Source organism: Drosophila mauritiana, chromosome 2L (assembly GCF_004382145.1).
Source record: "Drosophila mauritiana strain mau12 chromosome 2L, ASM438214v1, whole genome shotgun sequence".
NCBI lineage: Eukaryota > Metazoa > Arthropoda > Insecta > Diptera > Drosophilidae > Drosophila > Drosophila mauritiana.
In genome coordinates this window covers 18,497,608-18,506,372 of record NC_046667.1, presented here as the reverse complement: position 1 = coordinate 18,506,372, position 8,765 = coordinate 18,497,608, and the positions used below count along the sequence as shown (strand labels likewise).

At 44.4% G+C, this 8,765-nt stretch overlaps 3 protein-coding genes across 3 annotated transcripts; 1 reads left to right on the top strand and 2 right to left on the bottom strand.

Moving 5' to 3' along the window:
• Nucleotides 1-120: 120 nt before the first annotated feature.
• LOC117138478 lies at nucleotides 121-2,975 on the bottom strand. The gene is made up of 3 exons (XM_033300611.1): nucleotides 2,796-2,975; nucleotides 444-2,734; nucleotides 121-379 (listed from the first exon to the last, which is right to left on the bottom strand). Exons 1-2 carry the CDS (start codon nucleotides 2,864-2,866, stop codon nucleotides 517-519), a joined length of 2,289 nt encoding a protein of 762 aa, XP_033156502.1. The 5' UTR covers nucleotides 2,867-2,975; the 3' UTR covers nucleotides 121-379; nucleotides 444-516.
• Nucleotides 2,976-3,278: 303 nt separating this feature from the next.
• On the top strand, nucleotides 3,279-5,783 carry LOC117141126 (L-2-hydroxyglutarate dehydrogenase, mitochondrial). The gene is made up of 3 exons (XM_033304454.1): nucleotides 3,279-3,710; nucleotides 4,306-5,163; nucleotides 5,218-5,783. Exons 1-3 carry the CDS (start codon nucleotides 3,589-3,591, stop codon nucleotides 5,603-5,605), a joined length of 1,368 nt encoding a protein of 455 aa, XP_033160345.1. The 5' UTR covers nucleotides 3,279-3,588; the 3' UTR covers nucleotides 5,606-5,783.
• On the bottom strand, nucleotides 5,649-8,718 carry LOC117141117 (transport and Golgi organization protein 6). Its single transcript, XM_033304441.1, has 3 exons — nucleotides 8,603-8,718; nucleotides 6,343-8,544; nucleotides 5,649-6,282 (listed from the first exon to the last, which is right to left on the bottom strand). The coding sequence occupies exons 1-3, from the start codon at nucleotides 8,661-8,663 to the stop codon at nucleotides 5,780-5,782; spliced, it is 2,766 nt and encodes a 921-aa protein (XP_033160332.1). The 5' UTR covers nucleotides 8,664-8,718; the 3' UTR covers nucleotides 5,649-5,779.
• Nucleotides 8,719-8,765: the final 47 nt, after the last annotated feature.

Below are 8,765 nucleotides of genomic sequence, written 5' to 3'. Positions count from 1 at the left end.
CGTTTAAAGTTAGCGATTTAAGCAATACTAATGCGTTAAATGCGAATACACAAGAAAATACACGTACTTTTAGAGAGCGTTTACTACAAACTTATACTGCAATTTAAATAAATAAATGTATATAATACAAAATATTTAAAATCGCCTTTATTTTTTTCCAACCTTTTCAAAAATGTTGTTCCGAATTGCAAAACCTCGTTCCTGCTCAGTGAAGCATTGGTTTAATTAACTTACATTACTTGTTGCAAGTAACCTTGACTAGCACCAATTTCCTTCCCGCTGCGAACCCTTCATCACCTTGCGTGCTATACTGGAAGACCACCAACTAAGTACCCCATGGAGTGACTAGTTTTAGTGCTGACATAGAGATTCAGATCATCTGTGGAATGAGAATTGTAGTGGGGTGTTATCGCACTTTTTTTTAGAAAACAAATTGGTTTTACCTCCAAGATCAAGCATTTGCTTGAGTAAATACCATTTCCTGGTCCAATCGTGAGTCATCTCCAGGGCTTCCTGTTACTCCCCGGCAGCTGGACCTTTTCGGAGGGAATGCCTGCACCTCAGCATATCGCATTTCAGGGCGTAGCGATGCTGGCAAACAGGACACTCGTGCGGCTTGAGCTGCAGGTGGTAGCCCTTAATGTGTTGAGACAGTCCGTTGCGTCGCTTGAAGACCCGCTCACAGATGCCGCACTTGTGTTGCCGCTCCGTCGAGTGGGTGATATTGTGCTGGCGGAGTCCGTTGAGCGAACCAAATGATTTTCTACAAATATTACACTCAAATACTTGGGTGGGCGTAACTTTCTTTTTCGAATTCATTGCCGTCTGCACCTTCGTTTTGGATTTTCTGGGTCTGCAATTGAGTTCATGACGACGATACAGGCGCCAGTGGGCAAAGGCGATGGCCTGGCAGTGGCGACACTTGAAGCTCTGCAGACGCCGATGGTTTTTGAGCGACAACGATTGACATATGTACCGCATATGCTGGCGAAGACCCAAGCGGGATCGGAAGAACTTTAGACAACCACAACAGCGTCCTGAAAAATTGGGTATTAACTTCACGAAGTGTGCTTTCTGGCGACGGTGGCGGTGTAAGTTCTTAAGCCTTGAAAATCCCTTCCTGCACATCCGGCAAACATACGTTTTTCTGGGCACCTTCCTTGGTGACTTCAGTTTTTTGCATTTGAGCTGCAACTTACGATACCTGTTAGCCAGTTTAGCGTAGCTAGCAGTCACTGCAACCAGTTGAGGATCAGGTGCGGGTTCTGACAGTTGAGTGGCTGTCGGTATAAGGTCTTTGTGATGCAGGAAGCTACTCTGCATGTCCAGTATATCAATCTTTTTCCTAGGTTGCTTGGATACAGGACTATTATGCCACTCCAACGGCCAGTATTCCGATTGTTCAGTGGTCACAGGACCTCTGTTGCTTTCCATTTTCATTGGAGGGTTCATGGTCAAGCTGGGAAGGCTTATATTCATCGGAGGAACACTAACCATGGGAGTGGTATTACTGTGACTGTGCGCATAATGCTGATTTAAGCTATCTATTGTTATAAATTTGGCAGTGCACAAGGTGCAGTTGTGAAGCCGGAAAGCCGCCGAGGATTCGACCACACTATCGTTGAGTACCACAATGTTTGGTTTGATCGACGTGGGAGGAGCAGGCGGTGGCAGCAGCTCGCAGATCAGTTGGTTAGGTATCTGGCTTACGTTGGTCACAATGGGCTTGCATGAGCGCGGTTCGGGAGCCGAGGGAGGACCTATATTATCCTGAAGAGGAGGCGGATCAGCAGGCGGAGGAGCGGCGTCTGGCGCAGCATCCGCTCCCTCCACCTTTTCCGTTTTGTACTGATGCAGGGGTAGTTGCCACTCCTCCTTCGCATAATTGTGCTCTTCGGTTAGGAGTTCGTTTTGCAGCATTTCGTTAGCCGTTCTTCCAGGTTGTAGTCTCTCCGACTGTCCCACATCCGCATCGTCTGGAATATTGATATACGGATCATCCAGATTGATAATCTCCATGATATCACAATTGTTGATAATGTCTTGGGCATTTAGCATAGGGAAATCGCAGAACTGAAACTTTTGTTCAGTTTCTTGCTGATCGCAGCCGTCGTCTTGCTCCAAACCCATGTCCAGTTCATCAGGAAAAAAATTGTCCAAGCTCTCGCAGGCCTCCTGTTTCACACGAACCAAGGGTTCCTGTTTGATTTTCAGTTGTCGGCGGTATTTTCTTTGCAACTCACTCTGCGCCAACATCACCACATCGATGAATTGGGAAAAGCGCTCCAGTTGCAGGCAGCACTCCTGGCATATTTCCTTGGGCAAGGTGTCGTCCTGAAGAATCTGTAGCGTAGGAAAGCACTTCTGGATCATGCCAAAGAGCTCAAAACTTTTTTCAAACGAGGAGCAATTTGTGGCCGAGGAACCACAAAAGCGGCAAGTGGCTTTGACACCTGTTGCTGCTGATTCGGCGGCACTAGAGAGAGTTTGCTTGTGCATTGGTCTATTGCTTGGGGCCACCTGTTCCATGTGGCCATTTATGGAGTCATCTTCCGATACTCTAATTGATGGCACAGCATTCTTCTTCAGCGTTTTCCGATTATTGCTGCAATTGAAGTCCTCATCGACAAAGTGCCGACTGCACAGCGCACTCCATTTGGAGGGCATCCACTGACCGCTCCTCTGGGTAAATTCCTTCCATTTCTGTAGAAGATCCTTCCGTTTGAAGGGAAATCTTTAACAAAAAAGAAGCTATAGTTTGTTTAATCTTGTCAATTGAAAATCAACACACTTACCTGTGAAATGAAATGCTGCCAGCGTGCACATATTTATGGCTACAATTTATCACGGCGCAGTGGGCGGGCATCTTAAGGTATTTATGGTCCAATCATTTATAATTATTGGCAAACTTTCAGTTGTTTACATCTGTAAGCAAGCTGTTGTTTGCTAAATCAGCTGGTTTTGTTTTGTTTCTGCAGTGTACAGTGTTGGAAAATGCGTCTCACATATTGTTAATAGCGGTATTTTTACTTGCAGTTTTGAATTAACAACGAAAGTTAAAGCGATCAAATTTAATAAGATTCCGTTTCGAATAAGAGCAAAGTTAGGGATAAAACTATATTTTTGTTTTTTGTAAATGCTTTTTAGTCGAGTAATTAGCATTTCATGAGCGTTTAATCTGAAATATTTAAAATTAAATAAAAATACTAATATTGTTAAATAACAGAAAATTTGCAAAATGCCAGCTGGTCACATTTAATCTTATCAACAAACCGAACAGCTGACACACACGTCCTTCCCCAACCACCCCCTTTCAACAATAATCCGTCACACTTATCAATTAGCGCGTTTATGACCGCCCCTCGGCCCCAAAAACCGCCCAGATGCTCGGCCCGTGAGCATATTTATTTTCTCTCGCCCCACGGAAAACTTCCACGGGCTTCAGTCTGTCGATTCGCTCGAAAGCGCGCTGTACGCACAAGTTGGCGGAGGAGAAGGCAAGGTCAAGCAAGGTCTTTCTTTTCGGGTTGACGAATAATCTAAATTCTACGTGCGTGCGCGGGTGGTGAAAGCAGAAAAGAAAGAGAAATGGCTCAGCTGCGACTGCTGGTACAGGGACTTCGGCGGAACCTACTCAATGTGGGCGTGGCCACGCCCAACGAGTCCACAGCGACCCATAAAAGATCGCAGCACAGCTCGTCGGCCTGCGGGTAAGTCTCTTGAGATTGCGATAAGATTCTCTCATTTTCGGGGGTGTTCCGATCCTAAGAAACTCTTCATTGTTTGCAGAATATAGTTTTGGTGCTCCAGATGAGCTGAGTAAGCTTCTTTTCATTTAGAATGCTCTTTTAAAATCATGTTTAGTTAAGCAATGTATATTGTGTGTACTTTTGAATGCTTTATTGCATATCAATAACTAAAATACTAGTCTTATAATATAGATACCTTTTCACTGCAATCTGCAAACTTAATCTTACTTTTTTAGTTCCCAAGATCTCGACGTTTTTGCGATCTGGCAGTCGGAGGAACATATTGATATGGCTAGATCGACTTGGCTGATGATCCTAATCATAAAACATGTTCTTCAACTTACCTGTTAGATACTTTTCATCGAATTTCGCATACTCTTTCGCATATATCTTTCTGACTTTTAAAAACTTTAGAAGTCTTAAGTTTATTTATCTTGAGACTGTAAGCGGAATGAAATTAACTAGAAAAACTTTTAAAGCCAAGCCCAAAGAAAAGCATATGTGAAATGTATTACCGGGAAATTCAAATATATGTTTTGAATTTGTATTCCCTCAGAGATTATGATCTGGTTGTCGTTGGTGGTGGCATCGTGGGCGCCGCATCTGCCCGGGAGATTGTCCTCCGTCATCCATCCCTCAAAGTGGCTGTCCTGGAGAAGGAGTGCAAGCTGGCCAAGCACCAGAGTGGCCACAACTCTGGCGTTATCCATGCTGGTATCTACTATAAGCCTGGAACCCTGAAAGCCCGCCTTTGCGTGGAGGGCATGCATTTGGCCTACGCTTATCTGGATGAAAAAAAGATCCCGTACAAGAAAACCGGGAAGCTGATTGTGGCCACGGATGAGAAAGAGGTGAAGCTGCTGAAGGATTTGGAGAAGCGTGGCATTGCCAACAATGTGCCGGATCTGAGAATGATCGAAGGCAGCGAGATTCAGGAGATCGAACCCTACTGCCAGGGAGTGATGGCGCTCCACAGTCCGCACACTGGTATCGTTGACTGGGGATTGGTTACCCAGCATTATGGCCAGGATTTCAAACAGTGCGGCGGTGATATCTACCTGGACTTCAATGTCAGCAAGTTTAGCGAGACCAAGGAGGGCACCGACTACCCAGTGACCATCCATGGCGCTAGGCCCGGTCAAACGGTTCGTACCAAGAACGTATTAACCTGCGGCGGTTTGCAATCCGACCTGCTGGCTGAGAAGACTGGATGCCCCAGAGACCCCCGCATCGTGCCTTTCCGTGGAGAGTACCTGCTGCTGACCAAGGAAAAACAGCATATGGTCAAGGGTAATATTTATCCGGTGCCGGATCCACGTTTCCCCTTCCTGGGAGTTCACTTTACGCCGCGAATGGACGGATCTATCTGGCTGGGACCAAATGCCGTGCTGGCTCTGAAACGCGAAGGTTACACGTAAGTCTTCTTAGAACTCATATTTAAACTTGATTGACACCTCACTTCTCCCAGCTGGGGTGACATAAATCTTTTCGAGCTTTTCGATGCCCTGCGCTATCCGGGCTTCGTAAAGATGGCGAGCAAGTACATCGGCTTCGGGCTAAGCGAGATGTCCAAATCGTGGTTCATTAACCTGCAGATCAAGGCGTTGCAGAAGTACATCCCGGACATTACGGAGTACGATATCCAGCGTGGTCCCGCTGGAGTACGTGCCCAAGCAATGGATCTCGATGGCAATCTGGTGGATGATTTTGTTTTCGATCGCGGACAAGGATCGGGAGCGCTAGCCAAGCGAGTGCTCCACTGCAGAAACGCCCCATCGCCGGGCGCTACTAGTAGCTTGGCCATTGCAAAGATGATCGCAGACAAGATCGAGAATGAGTTCTCTATCGGCAAGTGATGCCTTTATCCCAAATAATGTAACCAAAGTCTAAAACTCTACGTCCTATATTCTGCCTTTATGTCAGTAATGTCTGTACTGATTCGCCACTTTCGCATTTCTTTTCGAAACTGTAATGTTGATCTATTGTGTATAAAAAAAAATTAAAACTTGTGCAGGTTTCTAAGATAACCTTTAATTCAGTTCCAGTATGTGTCGGTTTTTTCTTTGAGTTGAATCATCGTCCTTAATGCCCAACACCTTAATCTGCTTCTGTAATGATTTCTCCTCCAAGGCAGATTGTATCAGTTTTGTGCACTTTTCGTTTAAAATTTTCAGACCGTTTGCAGCATGCTGACGCATTTGAGGATCACAGGATTCATCCGCTTCAATCGCTTTTAGAAGGCGATAAATTGGCAGTAACATTTCCTGGTAATCCAGAAGGTTCTCCATGCCATTTAATAGTTCAGCTAAGACCAGGACTGCTGCACGCTTAGAGGGAACATATCCTCCGGTGGTTAATTCGCTATTAACAAGTTGGAGTAACTCGTGGAAGAAGTTCTGCACTTGAAAGGCCAACAAGCGACAAAGCTGGGCGAGATTGGCAAAGGCTGACATCCGGAATTCGTGAACAGGAGACCGGGAGCCGTGCATGAAGCAGTTCAGAAGAACCGCCTTGTATCGAAAGCAAAGAGGACCTGGATGGAATTAGTATAAAAGTTTAGGGGTAATTCTTATCTGTTTAGCACATAGCTTACCCAACTCCTGAGCAACTTTTAGAATAGCTTCACCCACTACAAGGCGGTAGTCTAAGTGAGCCGTCTCTGATAGGTACTCATCACTCAATTTGTCCAGCACATCGGACTCCATTACATGAACAAGCGACACAAAGAGACGAACACAATTCAGGAAGGTATAGGATTCCTTATCCTTGAGAGTGGTCAGGGCTAAAGCTATGATAAGTTGGCCCTGCGCTAAGGTAGCAGGATCTCTTTTTTTCAGCAAATCAATCATCATCTGAATGCCATACACTTGCATGTGGGATTGCTTTTCCTCTATCAGGGACCGAGCTTTTTGAAAATGTTGTATTTTAACAGCTTCACTTGGTCGCCATGCGCCGTGAATTATTGTAAGCAATGATTGTACAGATTGCTGGATAAGAGGGTTCGCAGATTGAGTACCCAACTGGTGTAGTTGCTCTTTCAGTTCCTTACAGGCCTCTGAAAGTTGAATATTCTCACTGCCCTCAAGAATTTCCTGCAAAAGGTTTAGAACGAGAAGTAGGATCTGATCCGTGGTCTCTTGCTCTCTAGATCTGTGGACAAGCAAGTCTTTTAGTATATGTAGAAGCTCCTTGGTATGTTGTGATAGCTGAGCTCTTAATGGTTGATGGGCTACCATTTGGTTTAAAGCAATAAGCAAATCTAGCTTCAGTTGGTATTTGGAGTGCAGAAAGTCTCTGAGCTCTGCTTCTGATGAAATAAAATCGACGCTGGCTGAAGATTTATCATTTATCTGTTTAGCTATGAAGCCCAGAAGACAGAGGAAAACTTTGCAGGTGAGGGAATGATGAGAGCTAGATGTGAGTAGACCGGGCAATATTCTGCCCATATCGTGATCTGCTTGATGATCTTTGTGAGCTACTTTAACCTGAATTTGAGTTGTGCTCATGGAAGGCAGGATTATAATGCGTGGGTTTAAACACTTCCAAGGAGGTTCCTTCTCAACTTCCCATTTAAATAGCTTCTGGAGTATCGCAGGTAATTCGTTTTCCATTTCTCTGTTGTTCAGACAACGCAAAATAATGGCAGAAAGCTGCGATGACGCCGGTAATTCCATTGGTAGGCCATCGTATAGTTGGAGCAGCAATGGAAGGTAAGGAACGAGTAGATTACTAGGTAAGCAAGCTACGGTTGAAGAACAAAAGAGATGCTGCCAGATGAGTATGCGATTACACAGTTCCTGGTGATCCATTAAGATAAGGCCATTAATAATGTCTTCTGGGTTACAAAGCGCTTCCCAGTGTTTGGATAATATTTCTTCTATCAGTTTTTGATTTGTATCACTTAAATCGTAAAGTCTTCTGAGCGATAGGACACCGGCGCACATTTTGTCCGCATTCTGGAGATAGAATTTGCAATAATCTAGCAACTGGAAAATCATTTTTTCTTGCGCTAACTGAGAAAATCCTTTTCTGGCCACAATACTAGCCACAATTTCCGCATTTCTGGAAGCACTCACATTGGGAGTTTGATGGAGGGCATCAACAAGACTAGCGAATCCTTGGGGTAAGTGAAGCTTTCCTAGGAGTTGACGATGCAATAATTGGGCCAGAGGTGCGCAAAGAGGTGTGGCTTTAAGTAGCAATATGTGGCGAAAGAAATCTGCTTTCGATTCATGTTGCCAAAGGTAGGCTATAGCCTTATCCAGCAGTGGAGAGTCCTGCTGCACACGTAGACTCACAATGGCCGCCAGTAGATCCCTTTGCAACAGCTCCATCGAGTTGGCTATGTGGAACTGTCGAATAGGCAGTATATTTATAAAGAACTGAATGCTTAGAAGCATTAATGAAAAGTTAGCTTTAAGTTTCCCACGGGCCTCACAAAAGATAGGCGATTTGTAGAAATCCTCATGCAGTTGGCATCGAAGCGAGTAATATGATAACTCTTGTAAAGCCTGGATGCACAGTTTTAGGTGCGCAACTGAAATAAGATCCTCCTTTGCGTCGCTGTGGAAATTAATGTTCCTCGTGATCGAATGTAGCACATGTTGCAATCTTATTATATAGCATATAGAAGGATCCGAATCGGGATCAATACTAAATTCTTGATCGTCTGTCAACTGAAATTCCTGGCATAGCTCATGCAATTGCTGACCAATTTCGAGTTTAGCATATTTTTCCAAAATTCGCAGATTGATTTCCAAGGCGTCGGCAGTCTCCGAGTTATTTGCGGTATTTGCTGTCGAAATATTAGTATTAAGGATACTACAATGATTATATGATGTTAACCAATTTACCTAGAGCCTTACTAAGCCTTAAATTCTCTAAAAGAGCAAAGTACTTGGCCGTATTTATCATAGTTATCACAGCAAACTATAATTTTGCGAATTTAGCGACCAGTTGCTAGAGATGATTGTTTACAATGGCACCAGCGCATCGATAACATATTGATAAGGGTAA

Coding starts and splice junctions, on each gene's coding strand:
- LOC117141117 (XM_033304441.1), bottom strand. CDS start 8,663: ATGATAAATACGGCCAAGTACTTTGCTCTTTTAGAGAATTTAAGGCTT. Junction 8,545..8,602: donor AAGGCTTAGTAAGGCTCTAG/GTAAATTGGTTA, acceptor ATATTTCGACAG/CAAATACCGCAAATAACTCG. Junction 6,283..6,342: donor AAAAGTTGCTCAGGAGTTGG/GTAAGCTATGTG, acceptor AATTCCATCCAG/GTCCTCTTTGCTTTCGATAC.
- LOC117141126 (XM_033304454.1), top strand. CDS start 3,589: ATGGCTCAGCTGCGACTGCTGGTACAGGGACTTCGGCGGAACCTACTC. Junction 3,711..4,305: donor CACAGCTCGTCGGCCTGCGG/GTAAGTCTCTTG, acceptor GTATTCCCTCAG/AGATTATGATCTGGTTGTCG. Junction 5,164..5,217: donor CTGAAACGCGAAGGTTACAC/GTAAGTCTTCTT, acceptor CACTTCTCCCAG/CTGGGGTGACATAAATCTTT.
- LOC117138478 (XM_033300611.1), bottom strand. CDS start 2,866: ATGCCCGCCCACTGCGCCGTGATAAATTGTAGCCATAAATATGTGCAC. Junction 2,735..2,795: donor GGCAGCATTTCATTTCACAG/GTAAGTGTGTTG, acceptor TTTTTGTTAAAG/ATTTCCCTTCAAACGGAAGG.